The 21,628-nt window shown below is 36.3% G+C and overlaps 1 protein-coding gene across 3 annotated transcripts in view; it reads left to right on the top strand.

The window, feature by feature from the left end:
- The window catches only part of LOC150108473 (PX domain-containing protein kinase-like protein), a 307,545-nt gene that overhangs the window by 45,983 nt on the left and 239,934 nt on the right, over positions 1–21,628 (top strand). For all 3 annotated transcript variants that reach the window (XR_016548134.1, XM_090390804.1, XM_090390803.1), the window contains exon 4: positions 1,381–1,458. Coding sequence is in view for 2 of the 3 variants with exons in the window: in XM_090390804.1 (XP_090246930.1) it covers positions 1,381–1,458 (78 nt within the window). In the remaining variant the exon portion in view is untranslated. The remainder of the gene's footprint in view (positions 1–1,380; positions 1,459–21,628) is intronic.

Genomic DNA, 21,628 nt, shown 5'->3' with positions numbered 1-21,628 from the left:
TGACACATTAGCAAATTCAGTAACCTCTTTTCATGGAGGTATCTTCAAACAGCCAACAGTCCACTTTTTGAAACTCACTGATGTCTCTTCTGTAGCCATTGTGGCTTTTCATATTACATTCTAAGCATATCTTATTTATCTAACAGTGCTACCATATGCTTAAATAAGCTCCACATTTAGCAAGGGCCACCAGATTGCCCCTTTTTTGGCATGGATATGGTGTGACTGACATGAAAAACAATATGAATGACATCTAGCATTTAAGTTTAATTGTATTAATGACAGCACTACAATTAAACAATATTAAATCTTATCTAGACTTAATCATTTGATTAAGTCTAGATAACATTTTATTGGATTCAGATCGGCATCTTCAGCACACAAATTCAATTGATATATATAAGTATCAAAATAGACATAGAATATTTTGTAGAGAAAAATGAAGAAAAGATGTAGAGGATCTTGGGTGTATTTTGACATTGGGTTTGAAACCAGAGCGTAGTTCATATTCACGCAGTGATCTGGTTGTTTTCAAAATTACTCTAGTCATATATGATTTGTAGTGTTCGAATGTAAGAAGTGTGAAGAGTTATTTTCAATGTCTTAGCCATTGCATTTAAGAAAAGAAAAATGTTCAGACAGTGGTGGTCACACTGTTATTATTATTATGACACCTCCAAGGATTCATCGTAGGAGGGCACCTTACTCTGTTCTGCTATATACACATGGTTGTCTCCCCTACTACTTAATTCTCCAGTTACAACACAATGGCACTTACTATCAACACCACCTGCTCCCGACTACCAACAACGATATTTTTTGTCTGCAAATTGCACGTATTCTTATAGCTGATTGCACGTATGCAGGATGAAAAAACCCTGCTACTTCCATATGAGATTGGCTAACTCACCTTCAGTTGAAAAAGTCCATATAAAGATTACTCTTGTCACGACGAGAATCAAACACGGGTCTTTTTCAACTGAAGGATACAATTGTTCTGTTTTTCTTCTAATTGCACTATGCAGGTGCTTAATAACAGGTTTACATTCTCTGGTTATATATTTATCTCAGCTCTAAAGAAGTCAGTGCTCTGTGAAACTATCACAGAATTTTAGACTGGATAATGATGAAACAGTATGGTTATGTTTTCCTATATATGGGATTTCCATAAACTACACATAAAATAAGCTGTACCGATTATATCTTATTTTTATGTTCAGGTTTATTCATTTGGTTTATTAGTTTAATTGTGGTATTGAAATTAATACTATTAACTTATAAGCTTGAATGAGTAATTTGTATTCTGCTACTTTTTTCTGTTATAAGATTAGCCACTTGTTTAGTTTAAACTATTTTTTTTTCTCTACTTACACATCACAGAAATATCACTTCAGCACGTATCAATGGTGTTTCGTTCAGAGCCAGAATGGGAAGTAGTAGAGCCATTACCTGATATGGGTGAGTAATAACATTTATCATTTTATAAGTTTAAAAAAGTACCAATTTAGAAAAATTAAAATATATTAATGTATTTAAATTGTTTAAAATTGCTACTTTATCAAAAATTAAATTTTAATTTTGACTATCTGATAGATATGGTGGGATTGGACTTATTTACAGTATATCCTTTTTGATTTGTGGAGGCCCCTGTGAATATTTTATGAAGAGAAACACATTACTATATTAATAATAATAATAATAATCACTTAGTTTTACTTATATAATCCAGCATCATTTCAAAGCAGAATGCAGAAACTATAAAAGTTTCATACGAAATTTGACCAGAGAGAGAGCTTACGGGAATACACTCGCTGGCATATACGAGTTACCATAGCGCGAATCTTTTAGGAAACATGATCGCTGCCCAAGCGTCCATATATTCACCTCCTATTGGTCCATTTGGATGCATGGGTAGCGATGATGTCTCATATAAGGTTCGCGCTAGGGCAACTCGTAAATGCTGGAGAGTGTATTCCCGTAAAGCTCTTTGGTCATTTTTTATGAAACTTTTATAGTTTCTGCATTTGGCTTTGAAATAATGCTGGATTTAATATCCACTTGATTTATATAATTTTGATTAGCTGAAATGAAGCCTTACTTTTAGATAGGATCAATTTTTATATCAGTCATATACAGAAGTTTGTAACACCTATAGCACAGCAGTGTGACATGTGAACAAAAAACCTAATATTTTGCTATAAGTTTCTTACAGCATCTGCATAATAAGAAAGAAAAAAAAAAGGACTATAATAAAGCCATAATCATCCATAAGGTTTTTGTATCATGAGAGGTGGCAGAACTTGTAGCAAATTGATGCTCTGTGTGGGAAGGGGTTATTGGTTATAATCTTCAATTATAGTCGGAGATGATTTCCATAGACCAGAATTGATATAACGATGAGTGGGAATTATTGGTTTGGGTTAGCCTATAAATGGATGTTGGGCAGTTGCTGCGTTTGTTATTGTGGATTTAGCAGAAATGGGGGGGGGGAAGAATGATGCTTGTTCTGCTGAACAGTTCATTAACTCTTTAAAGGGTCTGTCAATTCAAAGTTTAGTTGTTTGAAGTCCAAATACAAATGCTCCTCGACATATGTAAGTAGATCATTGCAACTCCTTATGTAAGTCTGATTGTCTCTTCCTTCCCTGACATTTCATAATAGATTTTGTCATGTCAAATACATATGCAAAACAACAAAAAAAACATGTTATGCAATGCTGAAATATTAAATAGTAAAAATATGATAAACATCCTGTATTAAATACATAAGTACATTTTACACTATATCCAGTTGGACAGTTTTTAAAACTAAACACACTCCAAATATATTTTACAATTTGACCATTTGAAAGCCAGCAAGATTTTTAAAACATGCAAACCAGCCATTACTTGCAGCAAACAACTGTGTTCCTTCGAGATATTTTCCCTTAAGGTTCTCACACTTCTTGCTTTGGCCTGTATTGTCATAAGGCTCAAAGGAACACACTTCTGGATCTGGTCTTCCATCCATATAAGGAATTTTCTCTGTTAGTGCTTCTTCACGTTTTTTATTATGGTTTTCATGCTGGCTGTTCTTTTATACATGTAGCATTCTTTACTATGGTATTTACTGTCGATACCAAGTTCACTGCTATATCTAATAAGCTTTATCCACCTTCATATTTCTTTATTATCCATAATTTCATCTCTAGATCGATTGCAGTACAATTGTAAGATGGTTCGTGTTTTGATTTGAGGGCACATTTACCACCAGCCATTGTGAATAATATTTAGAAAAAACACCAAAAATGTGAAAATAGGAATAACGCTATATAGGTGTGTTCACACAAGAGACGTGCAAACTGGGATGATGCAGCATGTAGGGCTGAGTGAATTTCTTATGTAAATACGGATTTATGTATCTTGAATTTATATATCATAGGACCTGTCTGTAATTAGAAATCACTGTATTGCCTCTTTTCATCAGTGTTTCACTTATTGACACTTCAGAATTTTTATCTCTTGAATTTTTAGCAGACATCGTAAATCATCTTCACTTCATGGGAGAATAAATAATAAGAGATTTTGAAGCTTTTGGCTGATTGTGCATTACATGGTTTCAAACGAAAATCACTGGCATGGCTTGCATGGAGAAAGCTATGAATAGGATTTGAAATCACTGAGCAATAGTCATTCATGTACTGGAGAAAGAGAGTAGAAGGTTCAGAGCCTGGGTTCTGCACCTGTATTCCACTATTGGTGGGGGTTAATCTTTGGAGAGAAAGCTGTTCATCATAATATGTAGTGAATAATCAGAAATAAGAAGCTGGTGATCCAGTTTCAAAGGAAAGAAAACAAACAAGATGGTAGTTTGGTGAGCAGACCTCTGTGTCAGATCCAATCAAATGCTCTGAAAATATAAAAACTTTTCAATGCCATGTGTCCAAAGGTGGGTAGTTGATGTTAGGAGATTGTTTGTGTTATGGTTTAATAGAATGAAAACAACACAAGAATGAATTAAATAGTTGTTTAATGATTCCAGTATTTCATCTCTGTCACAGAGACATCACTCAGTAGTGTAAGAATTATAACAACATGCACAAACCACATTAAAAAATAAGTGGATGAAATTACACTGCAAGTTTTATGCCTAATAGAGCCACACTCCATATATGCTGGCAGGCAGCTTTGTTTTTTGGGCAGGAAATCTAAAAATTGTTTCAACAGTCCTATTTATTGAGGTTCATTTGGTTTTTAAATCTACTGCTGATTTCAGAAAAAGGCTTTCGTGTTTGTCTTTATTTGTATTTCTTTGTATTTGGCGACTTGGTTAGCTAAGTTCACTGATACTTCAGAATTTTTAGCAGACATTATAAATCATCTTCACTCCACGGGAGAATAAATTATAAGAGATTTTGAAGCTTTTACTGATTCTGCATAACAAGGTTTCAAATGAAAATTACTGGTTAGCGTATCTGCTCTCCAGCCAAAAAGCTGTGGGTTCAAATCCTGTCATGGACATGCATGTTTGATTGTCTGTGAAAATACTAGTGGTGGTGGGTAGTAGATGGCATTGGTGTAGATGATGATGGTAGTTGAAGTTTGTTATACTTGGTGGAGACAAAGAGTTGTAGAGTAGGTGCCCTCCCTCGATGAGTCTTTGGACTCCTTGGAGATATCTCGTAATAATAATAATACTATAAAAAATTGTTGTGGTGAAGCATAGTTTTTTTGTGTGTGTGTGTGGTCTGTCCAAGGCTTCATTGACTACAATTATGGTAACAAATATATTTCTTATGTTCTTAAAGATGAATGTTAGCAGATCTTCCAGTTCATCTCCAGAATATGACAAGAAGCAAGAACAAAAGGAACTCTGCATATACCTTGTGTATATACTTCAAAGAACCTAAAGCTGTTTGAAGTTCTGTTTATTCTGACATGACATTCTCTGTATATAGAGAATAATAGTCATTATTACATGAAATACCTGGCCTCAGAAGTGAGGCACTTGAGATGAATATCCCTCAACAGCAGGTTGCCAACTGATATACCAGAGTATACAACTGGGAATAAAATATTTTAACTAGTATGAATGAGGTCTGATAACTGAATCAGCATGGCTTATTTTTTTTTATCCAATAACTTTGATGCCACAATATTGTATACATAATTAGAGTTTTTAACCATTGCTGTGATTTGCTGTGCCTGGATAAAGGCAGTCAATTAGGAAGCTAGCCCAATGATCCAAGAGTTTGATGAAAATTTATCTCTTGAATTTATAAAAACTGTTAGAGATGCCTGGAATGAACTCATCAAATCTCATCTGAAGGAAGTTTGAAAGAAACTATGCTCACAGTTAATTGAATATTTTGAAATCTTTGGAAAAGGCAGAATCTGTGGTTGAGATAGCAAATCAGCTGGCTCTTGACGTCTCCTCTTGCTGAACTCACATGAAAATGAGCCTGTCATTCAGGAACTTCATGAAATGGAAAAGTAGTAAGGAATTTCTGAAAATGATGAAAATCCTAATCCTATCCTATCCTATCCTAATCCTATTTGAAAAAAAATTGATGCAGGTTAGAAAAATTTTGAAACTAATAATCCAGTTTGAAAATCCCAAAAGGGAGCCCAAAGGCCTTAACTGCAGTCAGTTTACCTTTAATGCTACAACAGATTTATAGACAAGAAAAAAAAAAAGTCCTTATTTCAGAATAAAACTAGATGGAGGCTTTTATTTAATGAACTCTAAACTGTAAATCCTTTAAAATTTTCAATTTTTGTGATTAAAAAAAATCTGTTCCTTTATTATTTTGTTATTTAAGAAAGTACAAATTGGCACTTAAATAACAAAATAATAAACAGCTTTTTTTATCATGAAAATTTTACAGAATTTACTGTTTAGAGTTCTTTAAATAAAAGCCTCCATCTAGTTTATTCTGAACTAAGGAGTCTTTCTTGTCCTGTCCATTCGCACTTTACTATCATTCCTTCCTTGCCAATACTATTGCACTATAAAAACTCTTGTTAATAGAACTGTCAGCCTCTCTTCCAACAGGCTTCTCTTACTTTTATTCATTGCACCTTTTGTAATGGCTAAAAAAAAAAAAAAATCCCATTAAAATTCTTATTCCTCTCTCTTTGGTAGAGTCATCTTGCCTTACAGATTATAGTAATGTTATTTATTATTCCCTGTATCTGAGATACCTGAGAAAAATATAGCTAGAATATTAAATTCTCTGCACTATTTTCAAACTCCTTAGATACCCTTATCTGCTTTCTTTAAGACTAACTCTCTCCCTTTCTCTTCCAAGTATATACAAGACTCCTTGTAGTACAAGTTGTATTATGGACAAATGAGAAGATATGTCAACATCCATTGATCTTGAAGAACACATCTTCAGGATCAATGGATGATCCTGAAGAAGAAATTGATCTTGGCTCCTGCAGACCTGCTTTGAACATCCTGCACTGAATCAAATTGGGGGGGGAAATGACTGTTTCACTGCAATAACTATAAACTAGACTTTTTTTATTTTTATTTTTTTAAATCTGCAGCAGATTTAAAAAAAAAATCAACCAAACTTCAATAAATATGATTGTGTGAAACTTCTAAAGATATGGAAAATAGCAATTCTGCAGCCTCCCACCCAACATCTAAGAGTGCCTGCCAGTGCACATTGAGAGGTTCCCTCTTAGGTCTTTGTGCTTTGTCTAATTTCTTTCACTTATTGTACATATTGTTTCAGTTCTTATGTTTTAACCCAGTGATATCTCTGTGACAGAAATGAAATATTGGAATCATTAAACCATAATATGAATTGCACTTAAGCCCAAATACATGGGGGAAAAACATGACTGTTTCACTGCAATAACTATAAACTAGAAATTGTGGATTCAGAGTGGCAGAATTCATGTTGCTGGTCAAAATAACCTGCAAGGTTATTAAGAAGTCTTTTGATTTGCTCCCTGATTTGTTTGTTTATTTATTTTTTTTTTGGGGGGGGGGAGACTGAATAAGAGCAATGGGATGATAGTTTGCAGATTTCTATCACATTTTGTGTATGGGGTCTAATATAGGCTTATGTCTAATTCTCGTGGAAAGGCTTAGACATTGATTATGCATTTTTTTACTAAGTAATTTAAGGAAATTACAATGTCAACTAGTACATACATTAAAATAAAATTTTAATATACTTCAATATTTCAACAACCTCATTTTCTCAGTCTATAGAAAACCCACCCATACAGTCAAATACATTCACCAACAATCCCACCACCCCTCCTCACAACAATATGGAGTCATTAAGACACTACACAACAGGACTAAACTTATCTGCTCAAATGACAATGCCCTAACCACAGAACTAAACCACATCCTCAACACTTTCTCAGCCAATGGCTACCCCCCCCCCCAAAAAAAAAAAAATTCAAAAAATATTGAAACCAGTAAACCCCCCCCCTCACAACAAGGATTACTCTAAATCCATCACCATAACCTATATCCGAGGTACCTCAGAAAAAATTACAAAAATCCTAAAAAAACATGACTTGACTTCTTGTTACAGACCATATAAAAAAATTGGCATCCCTTATCTGCTCTACTAAAGACCAACCTCCCCACCCCCCCAGACTACCTGGTGTATACCAGGTCCCTTGCAGCTGTAAGCTGGCCTACTTTGGCCAAACAGGTAGGACAGCAAATATCAGAATTTCAGAACACGAGGATTACATCTGGTGTCACCAATACAGCCACTCTGGTCTTGCGGACCATGCGCTGGATACCTGCCATAGAATACGGTGGAAGAAAGCCAAGATAATACACCGTAGTAAATACAAATAGGAAAGGCTTTTCATGGAATCAGCTTCAGCCCTAAGAAACAATCCAAACCTCAACAAATTTGGCTGCATGAGACTGCCTCAAATTTGGGAAACCTACATCAGAAGACCTTCAGCCTAATCGCCCAAGAATACCAACATTGCCTGCTAGGGGGCACCATCAGGACTTTTGGAGAAGAAATAGCTTCTTACTTCTTCCTCACTTACTGTTTGTTATGCCTGTGTGCACGTGTCTTGTTCTTAAGTTTCTTGAAAATAGCAACGTGACGTTGCTGAAATATTGAAGTATATTAAAATTTTATTTTAATATAATATACTAAGGAAATTACGTCAACTATATACTAGTTGATGTAATTTCCTTAAATTACTTAGTAAAAAATGCATAACCAACGTTTAAGCCTTTCCACGAGAATTACGATAATCCACAGAGATGATATCGCACGTAAAGCACGCCGTTGCAGTAAAATGAAGTTAAAGCTATCAAGACAATTGAATCGTCTCGCCTTCCCTTAAGGCTGCCTAAAAGGATAACCAGGTAATTCCTAACTGTGTCAAATTCAAGCACCTTTTCTCTTTGCAAAAGGCTCTTTGTATTTATAACTGTGCCAGCCAAGCCTTCCTCAGAGAACAAATTGCCACGACTCGCCATTTCCTGAATGATGCTAACTTAGCTATCCAGGCACTCAAAGATGACCTTTCAAGCACCTTAAGCCACGAAATTTGGTCTATTTTATACGACATCTCGTGCATTACAGTGGAGAAAGAATTTAAAAAAGTATGAGATCGACACATCGAAAAATTTGAAAATTTAAAAAAGAACTCTATCTCGAAACCACAACTTCCTACAGAAACGGTAGTCAACCTTTTGTCATTTAGTGTGAAACCCGAAGCACTCAGCGCCCTTGCACGTGGCCACAACTTCGCCATTGCGCCCAGAAGAATACTTGCTGAAGATATTATGATAAGAATTGAACGCGGGATACGACACCATCCAAACCACATCGCCAATGATATTAGACTGGATGTGGCTTGTGTTCTGACCAAAGCTAAACCACCAAAAGCCAACATGCCCAGTAAGGAAATTAAATCTCTACTAGAATTAGAGAAAAACAAGAAAATAATAATCACCAAAGCTGATAAAGGGAACGCCACAGTATTGCTTAACTATAAGGATTACACAGGTAAGCTGAAAGCTCTATTGTTAGATCGGGCTACTTACCTCCCTATCGAGTACAATCTCACCAACTCACGAATTAGAAAACTCCACAGGCTCCTTAAGAAGGTCACTTCTTGGCCTGTGGAAATCACTAACAAATTAAAACCATTTAATTCCATACCCCCCCCCCCCCCCCGTATTTATGGACTCCCACAAATACATAAGGAAAATCTGCCATTACTCCCATAGTGGATGGCATTGATTCCCCCACACACTATACTGACAACACACCTTCACACATAAAAAAACTCAGCCCACTTCAAAGCCAGCATAGAAAACCTTACACTCAAACACACTTACATAATGGTCAGTTTTGATGTCTCCTCCTTATTCACAAATGTCCCACTCAAAGAATCCTTAGAGCTAATCCAAGCTAAATTTCCTCCCGATATCACAGCCCTATTTCAGTTCACAATGAACTCAGGCTATTTTGTCTGACAAGGAAAATTCTACAAACAAATAGAGGAGAGAGCCATGGGTTCTCCACTCTCCCCACCCTTGGCCAACTTTTATATGGAGACTTTTGAAGAGAAAGCCTTAAACTCTGCCCCACAAAAACCAACCATTTGGCTTCGCTATGTAGATGACGTGTTCGCTATTTGGCTACATGGCTTCAATGCACTCCTCTCCTTCCTAATACACTTGAACAACCAACACCCCAGAATCAAATTCACCCTGGAAGAAGAAAAAAACAACTGCCTTCCTTTCTTAGACACACTCGTCACCCATCAGCCTGGCAGAACCTTGGTTTTCTCAGTCTATAGAAAACCCACCCATACAGGCAGATACATTCACCAACAATCCCACCACCCCTCCTCACAATAATATGGAGTAATTAAGATACTACACAACAGGACTAATCTGCTCAAATGACAATGCCCTAACCATAGAACTAAACCAGATTCTCAACACTTTCTCAGCCAATGGCTACCCCCCCCCCCCCAAAAAAAAATATCCAAAAAATATTGAAACCAGTAACCCCCCCCCCCCTCACAACAAGGATTACTCTAAATCCATCACCATAACCTATATCCGAGGTACCTCAGAAAAAATTACAAAAATCCTAAAAAAACATGACTTGACTTCTTGTTACAGACCATATAAAAAAAATTGGCATCCCTTATCCGCTCTACTAAAGACCAACCTCCCCTGCCCCTCTAGACCTACCTGGTGTATACCAGGTCCCTTGCAGCTGTAAGCTGTCCTACTTTGGCCAAACAGGCAGGACAGCAAATATCAGAATTTCAGAACACAAGGACTACATCTGGTTTCACCAATACAGCCAATCTGGTCTTGCGGACTATGCGCTGGATACCTGCCATAGATATTATACCGTAGTAAATACAAATAGGAAAGGCTTTTCATGGAATCAGCTTCAGCCCTAAGAAACAATCCAAACCTCAACAAATTTGGCTGCATGAGACTGCCTCAAATTTGGGAAACCTACATCAGAAGACCTTCAGCCCAATCGCCCAAGAATACCAACATTGCCTGCTAGGGGGAACCATCAGGACTTTAGGAGAAATAATAGCTTCTTGCTTCTTCCTCACTTACTGTTTGTTGTGCCTGCGTGCACGTGTCTTGTTCTTAAGTTTCTTGAAAATGGCAATGTGACGTTGCTGAAATATTGAAGTATATTAAAATTTTATTTTAATGTATATACTAGTTGACGTTGTAATTTCCTTAAATTACTTAGTAAAAAAAAGGCTTATGTCTATTCTGTATGATATATGCCAGACAAGTAGGAAAGATTGCAAACAGATATAGAATATATGTTTATGCTATAGCATAATTTTTAGCACAATTAAAGGATTACTATCAAGACCAGAAGGCCTATTGGTGTCCAGGTTATTTGGTTTCTTTTGATTACTTTCTGATGAGACTAGAGAAAGTATTTTGAAAGAGAATTTCCTGTGGTTATATATCAAGGAATCAGGAAATAAACAATGCCACAAAGTTTGTGTTATTTTTGGGTAATGTTATGATTAATATCTTATAAAATAATTGGAAAAGTAATGGGAGGTAAGTTTTCTACATTTGCCTCTCATGTCAGCTTTGGATTTGTGGATGGGTTTTTACAGCTATTGCAAGCTGTACTATAGGCTGTATGCAAAGCTGGAGTTTTTGTCTCATGCTTGTGATAGGAAGAATTTTTTTTCTTGGACTGCTTTGGCACATAGAGAACCAAGGCTTGAATGGAATTTGTGTTGAATGCAGATGAAGACCTTCATTCCAATTAGATTTCTGTTATTTGGTGAAGTAGAAGAACAGAAACATTAATCAGACCATGGAAAGGAGGAGAGAGTAGAAGTCACAAGGGCCATCCTTTTTGGCAGCATTGTAATACCACAGAACACAAGACTGGTTAGGTGAAAGACTTGGTGTGTAAGGAGAAACCTGGACAAGGTTACGGTGGTTATGATCTTAGTTATTAAGAGGAGAACATATCTGCAATACATTTGAAAGGAGAGCTGGTTAAGAAAGCATCTAGGAGGTTTGCAGGATGGTGATGGTATTCTGGTGGATACATTGCTAGCAGCGAATACCCTCACCATTCTTTCCAGCTTGATCTGCAGAATGGATGAAGGATGCCAACTTGACTTTTGAACTCTGAATTTCCCAATGATTATTAAAATTTAGGATAGTGATAAAGACAGCAAATGAATGTAATGAGAGTCAGAGCAGATCAGAGAGAGGATTTTGCTTGGTATTTTCTGGGAGTGTTTCATCTGATGGATGCACATACAGGGTGTTCGGGATAAATTTGACAGTTTCGTAAGGAAAAAGAAAATCTTCTTTGTATCTATTAAATTTAATGAATTGACAAAAAAACATTACAGGCAGAGTTAATTACAATACTATCAACAAGATTTACTCAAAATAACCACCATTAGCATCGATCACAGCTTCAATTCTGCTTCGGAACCTCGAACAAGCTGATGCTACAGTCTCCCTGGGAAGGGCCGCAAAAACTGTTTTAATTTTATCCATTAACTGGGCTTTTGTATTACTGGAAGTGCGATTGGTGTCTTTTTCAACTGCGCCCCATACAAAATAATCCATAGGGTTAAGGTCTGGGGAGTTTGGAGGCCAAACATTTGGACTGGTGAAGTCGTAGAAATTTTCAGACAACCATTTTTGACTTTTCCCAGAGGTGTGGCAAGGGGCCGAATCCTGCTGCCATACATACGGCCTACCATTGGCTACCCTTGTTATCCAGGGCTTGACTACAGTTAGCAACTCCACGAACAAAGCCCGAATTCCAATGCCAGGGTTCTTCAACACCTGTTCCTGCAGATTTGCGAGGAATTCTGCTGTACGAACGCAATCAGATCGTCTGCTAGGGATCTTTCTTCTTGCTACATCCTCGTAGTCAACCATTGCAAGTCTCTAGTTCATGCCTGATTGTTTTTACTGTATTCAGGGAGCATTGGGCAGCAGTCGTAATATCCTTATTTTGATGGCGGGCACGAATCATCATGATACAAGTTATTCTCTTCCATGATTCAGGTGGGTTCCAGCTATCCATCCTTTCTGACATCTTGTATATGAATGAAGAAGGGTCCAAACTGTTAAATGAAGAGAAGTGTGTGTTAATACATGTAACTTACGGAAAAATATAATTAATTATAAATATGTCAAATTTATCCCGAACACCCTGTATATACTGCCTTTGTGATGGAGGCAATTGTGTAAAGTGTAGTTTAGTTTCATTCTTTTGGTTAGGCTTGGTTATTTTTATGAGGGTATTTTTTTGCAAGTGTTTTTGTGATCCACAGAATAACTTTTTTGTTGTTAATGAGGAATGAGTTAAATAAAGAGTAGAAGGCCATGAATTTCCTTCCCATAGCTACTCTCATACCACTATACTTGGACTCCTTTCTCCCTCCCTCCCTCTCTCTCTCTCTCTGTGTATTCTTACAGTATTGTTTGTTAGCCGATCTAAAAGCTTCCTGTTTTTTTGCCATCAGGTTTGGTCCCATCTAGTGGCTAGCTTGCAAAACTGCTTTCTTTCTGTGTTTTCAAATGAGGAATTTCTGGGCCCCTTCTATTTTGGTGTACCTCTGTGCTGCATATAAGTAGAGGAGTTCAGAGCAACATGTCAGGTTTCTATGAAGACCAACCATGGCAACAGCCACTTCACTATTCTAGTAAGCAAAGCACCATTCCAGTGTGTAATGAAAGTCATTTACCACCTAGAAGTCTAGTTACCATTTCCTTCAGTTAGGAATATGCGTTGGCATCAGTAGCAACAATACTTAGCTGATTGTTTGTTAAACCTTTTTTGTGAAAACCAGCTATGCCACGAGATGATAGGGTTAGCTTGGCTGGAGTGGCTACATATTTTGCATCTTAGATCTTGAGTAGTTATTTGATAATATTCCAAAGAAATTTTATTTCACTAACCAGGCTGACTCTATAGTTGACTTTCTTGATTGAGTGGATAGTTTCTCTACTCTTCAGTTAACAGACTGTGGGGTTTGAATTTCACTGCAGACATGGATGCAAAAATTGCAAATGTCTACTTGGTAAGTGAATTTTCATCACTCAGTGAGAAATCACCATAACCTTGTTATTGCAGGTCTGTTATAGCTTGAAAAGGTTATACATTTGGTTTATAGAGCAGAGCAATGTTATGTAGCTGTTGGTTGGCTATTCACAGCACTAATGTGTGCTATAGATTTCTGATATTTTTTTGGTGGCATTCTCTTATAAAAAAAATACACACACACACTTACTTCAATTTTTATATATTTTGAGGTACATTTTCCTCTATTGCTAAGCTTTCTTAGTAACCTCTACATTTTCTGTCTTCGTGATATTTACAGGTAGTGACTATAGTAACTTGTCAATAACCACAGGAATAGTAACCTATTGTGAAATTATATTATCATCATCATTATCAAATTCCTGCCATGTACCCTCAAGGGGTGTACAGGATATGATAGTACCACATGAAATAGTACTATATGATAGTACTACATGAAAAATTTATATCATTATTAACTTCCTATCTACAATTTTCCTCCAGATCAGTCTGTTACTTGTCAAGACTCCAATATTATCAGATCTTATATTTCTGTCTTCTAAGGCACCTTGTACCATATCAATCCACCTATATCTTGGTCTTCCTCTGGGTAGTTTTCCTGCCAACCTGGCAGAGAACACTTGTTTTGCCAATCTTTCTTTGCCCATTCTGTTTAAATGACCATACCACCTGAGATTAGCTCTTCTAACGCATTCCTGGATGCTGACAATGTCAAGGTCTTTCCTAATATCCTCATTTTTAATATGATATTGCCATTGATGCCATCTGTTCACGCGTCTTATCTTTCTCAGGATTCTCATATCTGTGGACTCTAGTCTTTGGTCAGGTGTTTTACTTTTGAGCCAGCTCTCAGTTTCATAAGTTAAAACTGGTTTGAACACCGTCTTGTATACAGCTAATTTAGTATTCTGATTAATTTCTCACTTATTCCATATGAATTTATTCAGTTGACTTCCTACTATACCAGCTTTATTGATTCTGTTGTCTATTTCCATATTTAATTTACCATCTTCACTAAAAATCGTTCCTAAGTAGGTGATATGTTTTACTTGTTCCACAGGTTCTCCGTTCATAATGTAGTTGACATTTTCAACGATTCTGCCTATTTTCATTGTCTTTGTCTTTTTATTGCTGACCTTCATACCATATCTATTACAACAGTTATTCTGTTTAGTCAGGGAATCTTGCAAGCTTGTAGTGGATTTATTTAGAAGTATAACATCGTTCGCATAAAGCAAAGAGCCGACATTAACATCTCCAATTTTGATATCATGTTTAATACCACTTTCCTTCATAATGTGATCCATATAGATAATGAATAACAGAGGGAATAATGTACATCCTTGTCTCACACCAGATTTAACATTAAACCATCTTCCTGTACTTCCTTCAATTCTAACTGCTGACTAAAGTGAAGATCTGATCCTGACAGCCTCTATTTGGCCAGAATCCAGCTTCTTCTTCTTCACAAAGCTTTTCTTCTACAATTCTTCTCAACCGTTTCTCAAGTGTACTTGCATATATCTTTCCAGGAACACTCAGTAGCTGTAATTCTCACATTCAGTTTTATTTCCCTTTTTTATATATGGGTACTCTAAGAGCTCTACTCCAATCATTGGGAATTCGTCCCTCTGTCCAGGCCTTCTGAACTATGCAGAGCAGCCACTGCAAGACTCTTATACCACCATACTTCAGCATTTCCTATCGAGTATCATCTACTCCTGCTGCCTTTCCACATTTCAAGCCTTTGATGGCTTTTTTACTTGAAGTATGGATATATATTCCTGACTGTATGCCTGTTGAGTGTTTTTTACCACTGTGCTATCACTGCTTGTTTCATTTAACAATTTCTCGAAGTAATTACTCCATACTTTAAGGATATCTTTTTCTCCTGTTTTCATGTCACCTTTATCATCTCTAACTTCTTTTACAGTACTCTTTCCTCCATTTCTAAGCTTCTTCAACAACCTCCAAAATATTTTGCCACCTTCTTGATATTTAATTTCTATGTTGTTGCCAAAGTCCTCCCATGACTTTTGTTTAGCTAGTTTTACACAGTATTTAGCTTTCTTACATTTGTCTCTGTATTCTCTAAGAGCACAAGCTGACTTATTTGCCAGTAACTTTTGATATGCTTTCTTCTTTTCCTTCACTGCCTCTTTAACTTCCTGTGTCCAACATGGAGTTCTGATTTTTCTATCCTTGCAGACAACCTCATCACATGCCTCTCTGGCTGAATCAATCAAGGCTTGCCACTGAATCTCTAAAGTTTGGTTCCTATTCTCAAACTCTTTCATTTTTTCTTCAATAATCTTTGTGTATTTTAAGTCTGCAGTTCACATCTGAGAACTGCTCAACTTTTATTTGCTTTAAAACTTTCTTACATGTTATTCTTTTCAATATGAAATTCAATTTTATCCTGCTCGACTAAATAGTGATCACTTCCCATTTCAAATCCTCTATACACTCTGGTGTCTTGCACAAGGGAGAAGACATCACTATGAACAGTAACATAATCAATGAGATTTTTCTTATTTCTTGCCTCTTCTCTCCATGTGAATTTGTGCACATTTTTTTTTTGGAACACGGTCTTAGTAATAACCAGTCCATGTCCTGAGCAGAAATTCAACAGGTATTTGCCATTATTATGCTCTTTTCTCCAAATTTCCCCAAAATATTTATGTATGTCTGACAATCACTTCCTACTCTGCTATTTAGATCCCCAACAAGGACCAACTTTTCCTTTTTCATTGTGTCAGTAGCTTTCTCTAGAGCCTCAAAAAATTTCTCCACTTCTACCTTAGTGGAACCTTCTGTGGGACCATCAGCAGAAATAAGTGTCATTGTCCAGTTTCCCATTCTCATATTTGCCCACATTACTCTACTTGAGACTGACTGCCATTCAAGAAGATTAGCCTCGTATTTTGTGTTGAATACTATGGCTACTCCTTCTTTTTCCTTGATTGCCATTGCCCGAATATAACATTTTGTATTTATTGCTCAGAAAGATCTCACCAGTTTTTGTCATTTTTGTTTCAGTCACCCCTATTATGTCGATCTGGTACTTATCTAATTCCTCAGCTAGCTCCATTTCTTTGCCATTCAGGCTTCTTACGTTGATAGTACCGATCTTTAACTCTGGTGATGTTAAGTTGGGGTTTGTTTTCAGATTTGTTCCTGTAGCTGACTTTTTGCTGTTCGACCTGGTTCCCTGGCAAAAACAACGGGGACCTTGTTTAACCGGGTGACACCCCAGCCGACATGAAATTTTGTCATGTTGTACCATCATTTTGTATTTTGGTTTAACCAATAGGAATACAATTTGGTCTGCTAAATCCCAAATTGCCAGCCCATCCTCGTTCGTTCAGTATCTAGGTAGATACCCAACAGGGTGCACCACAAGAATGTGAGGATTGGACATTAGGTCAGAAGCCCTGGTCGGTTTTCCACATTCCTTTAAAGGCTATGTAGAGGTTTCCTCTCAGTTATAAATTATATTATTGGTTTATAATTTGATTGTTACTTGACGTCGACTGCACCATTCTAATGTTCTATGTCTATTATCAACTTTGTATTTCTATCAACTGCGCCTTTGTTATTCTTTTGCATATGCATATTAGGCCTAACTTACTTCTACTTTACTCAGTCATAACTATAATCTGCTTAAGATAGACCTCTCTATTAATCCCTTATAATTTTCTTTATGTTCCCACTGCATGTGAATGAACTTTGTTATTAGTCCGTCCACGATAAACAGGTTATCAACTCTCACACTACGCAATTAGAAAAATTTATTTAACGACTGCGCTATTCTAATTTGTATATTTAGCTTGAAAATTAAAACTACAAATCACAATGTAAGAGAGAGAAAATCTCTTTCTCAACCTAGTCATATACACATTAAGTGCAACATATAATTAATTTTCTCTTACATAACACTTGCTTAACCCTTTATATTGTTAACTCATCTAAATTTAACATACAGTTATTCCTTATGTGCTTACTTAGCTAATCTCTGTTCATTCTGTATACCAAATTTACATTCATTTCCCCCATGACCATAACTGTTTACTTAACTAGTTATTAACAATTTCCTGTGAGCACTTTCATTACATACATAAATTCCAACAGTAAGCTTTTAAAACATTAACAAAATTTGTTTACTTACAGTAGCCTTTACAGATACAGTCCAGTTAACATGAACAATTCTTCAGCTAGGTTTGCTTAACCTTGCGACCTTTTTCTGGAATACGACTGTTGACTGGATGATATGGTGGTTCTTCACTCTTGCAGTTGCCAGGAAATTTAGGTAGATTTCTCCATCAAAAACAGGAAATGAAATGAACTGCCAATGTCTTCTGCTATGCCCATGGATAGCTGTATGCTCTGAGCATGTCAATCTGGCTAGAGTTCCATCGAAATATGACCTCACCTTCACCACCAGAATTCCATCCACTGAAAGGGACCGGTGCCATAAGCCTCCAACACTCAGAAAGGAGAGTGATAGAGTGACCAGTGAGAGTCTTCAAAAATCCTCTATTCTCTATATTTTTCAGAATCCTCTCAGCCCTCTTAAATATCTTGTCTCATTCTATGTAACCACGTATTTGTTGCCAGGATCACCCGCTGGCACAGTGACATCACATCAGCAGGCTCCGTGCAAGACACTATATCGTGGGTGCATATTTTTATGTTTGCAAGATCTTTCAAACTTTTGTTTATGCACGGTCATCGTTATAATCTCTGCTAATCCTCTTTTCTTTGCTTTACATACAACTTAATAAAGCTTATTTTTGTGCACATTTACAGTAAAATTTAACATTCATACAATTACGACATATTACTACATAAAATCATACAAAATATATTAATAGAAACCTCTGTAAAGTCGAACCCGATAAGTTAAAAAATTAACACATCGAAGTAAAATCTATAGATTTTACTCTATAGTGAAAAGTTTATCATAGCAAATTTTAGTTTTTGCTATAGTGAAATTGAAATGCATTTTCTTTAAATTTTCTTTTTCTTTTTTTTTTTTTTGTTAAACCTGTAGCTTAGCTGTCTTACTTTTTTCTCCATAATTTCAATAAGTATATGCTGATATGCTTCTCAAGAACTTTTATGATTTCTCTGAGTTTTCTGAAACTAGATTTCATGTTGCACCTGATATCCAATACTAACAAAAAAACTGCAATAACTTACATAATTCTACTGTCCTGTATCTCCAGAGGCTAAGTTAAATAACATATATATATATATATATATATATATATATATATTTTTTTTTTTTTTTAATTTATACTGAAAGAGTAATTTAAAAGACATACCTGGTTGTATATTTTTAGAAGGTGAGGATGACAAAATATTTGGAGCCACACTTGATTGAGCCAAGAGCATGCAGAACGAGGATGGTATTGATAATGAAGCATAAATAAAACCAGTAAACAAGGAAAACGATGAATCAGATGGACCATAGATCTTAAAAAATTTTTTTATTACTGAGATTACTGTATCTCTATACTAGAGCACTTACATTCCATAACTAAAAAGAACCTCAAACAAACCCATCAAGACAAACCCAACAATGATATTGCTTTGCATTAGGAAACCCCCCCCCTCCAATTTACATATTCAGCATGATAACTAAGTAATACATGATATCAATGTCATATGCGGCTACTATAAATGGGCACGCCTATCCTCTATGTGTAATCAGTAAATGTTTGCCAGTAATGACAAAACATGGCGACATAAGCCAATTTAACTGTAGGCAGATAGTTGGGGCCTGGAGGGCATGTGTCACTATTTCGGAATCAGCTGTACTTATTGATTTTTTCCATACTACTGTATCAAGGGTGTACCAGGACTGGATTAACCATGAACAGACATCCAGCAGTCCCACATTGGTCAGCCATGCATGGCTGATGAGTGCTGGGTGTCACAAGTGGTATTTCAGCAGCGATGTGCAACAATCACATAGCTCATCCACCAGTGCAGCAGCAGAAAAGTTCAACCCATTTCCACATGCACTACCTTGCTTTGCCTGGGGGTTCCACAACTGGAGACCAACAAGAGTACCTGTGATGACTGCCAGACATTTCAAACAATTCCTTGCATGGGCCAAGGAACATCATTAGCAATGGACCCTTGACAGATGAAGAAGCTTTCTAGAATGATGAATCTGCACCATGCTGCTGGTCGGATTCACATTTGATGTAAACAGCATGAAACCCAATCTCCCTGGTTGAATGGTTGGAGTTCAACATGCCAATGGAGGTGGTGTTAGGGTCCTTTTTTCTGGCATGCCCTAGTTCTGTTGGTTAGCTGACCATCTCCATCCATATCTGCAGGAGGTCTACCCTGACCACAGTGCTATCTTTCAACAGACAATGCACCTTGTCATCGGGCTCGTACAACTACTGAGTGATTGGAGGAGCACGACATCGAATTCGCCACATTGCCTTGGCCCCAAACTCTGCTGACTGTAACCAGTTAACGTGTGGGACATGTTAGAACAGGGGTGTGAGAATTGCTGATTCTCCTCCACAGAATGAGCATGAACTGATGGAGTTGCTGCAGCAGACATGGGTCAAGTTACACATGAAGGATGTTCAACACCCTGTGGAATCTGTTACCAGGTGTCTGTGAGTTGTGATCACACAAGAGGTGGACCAATGCGTTATTAGGTGGATGTTCCTAATGCAAAGCTAACTCAGTGTAAACATACTCGTGAAATTGATGGTTACCATCATCTAATTTCAGAGATAATGAAATCAAATTGTTACTCTGAATTTCTAACAAAAAGAGCCAATCAGGATGCTATAAACACAAAAAAAGATCCTATCTGATTTTGTCCTCGAAATCAAATAGGTACTTTTTAATATACTTTTTAATGGCAACACTTATATAATACAATAATGTCACAATAATAAAAATGGAATAATCTAACTGATTTATCAATACCAATGCATACATTGGTGTTACACCAATATACACTGGTGCACACATCCTACTTTCCTTCTTCCCCTTTCACTGTACCTGAAACAACCATAGTACTTATGGTTTAGATATAAATCTATCCAGGTACCGTCTTTCTCAGGATGAAACTGAAGTGAACAAAAATGAAAATTTTACTCTCCTTCCTAAATGTTTCCCCGATAAGAATATATAATAGAAGCACAACTATGCTTTTTGAAAAACTAAACAATATCATAAATAGGAAAATTATTCCCAAACCAAATCTTCCATTTTGCCTTTTTCTAAGCATAGAAAATGTAAATTAATTATCAGTAAAGGTAATATTACTGCAATAATCGACAGAACTGGTTAACACAATGAAATGAAAGCTGTCAATGATACCAACACTGATAAAATAATTACAGAAGACCTGACGCCCAATATCATAAAACAAATTGAAAAACTTTTATATCACCTTAGAAAAGAAGAAAAATACACTGTCAAAACTCATTCCTTGTACAAGCTGTCTTCATACTATTTTCAGACAAAATACATAAACCAGGCATATAATTTTATACAAAATGCCACAATAGCTTCCGTATCCAAATTTATTTCTCAATTAATTAAACTATTACTAAAATATTGAAAATTTATTATTAAAAATATCAGTGATCAAGCACATAAAATAAACCATCATGCCACCTAGCAATATTCTCCGTTCTTTTGATGCATCATCATAATCAATTTCCTGATATATACCCTCAAGGGGTGTTCAGGTTACTATGACAGCACTACATGATTAAGTTTACATTATTAATCTCTTATCAACAATTTTCCTCCAAATCAGTCTGTTATTAGTGAGAAACTCCAATATTGTCATAACTAACATTTCGTGCTTCTAAGGCACTTCTGACTGAATCAATCCACCTAGACCTTGGTCTTCTTGTTTTGCTAACCTTTCTTCACTCATTCTATCTAAGTGCCCATCATACCACCTTAGATAAGCTCTGCTTACATATTCTTGAATGCTAATAGTGTCAAGTTCCTTTCTAAAATCTTCATTTTTAATATGATTCTGCCATTAATGCTAT

The sequence above is a fragment of the Typopeltis vanoorti genome, chromosome 3 (genome assembly GCF_054136105.1).
Source record: "Typopeltis vanoorti isolate ZY-2024b chromosome 3, IOZ_Tvanoo_1.0, whole genome shotgun sequence".
Lineage (NCBI taxonomy): Eukaryota > Metazoa > Arthropoda > Arachnida > Uropygi > Thelyphonidae > Typopeltis > Typopeltis vanoorti.
Note: the sequence above shows the minus strand (reverse complement) of the source record. Positions and strands in the feature narration are given on the sequence as shown.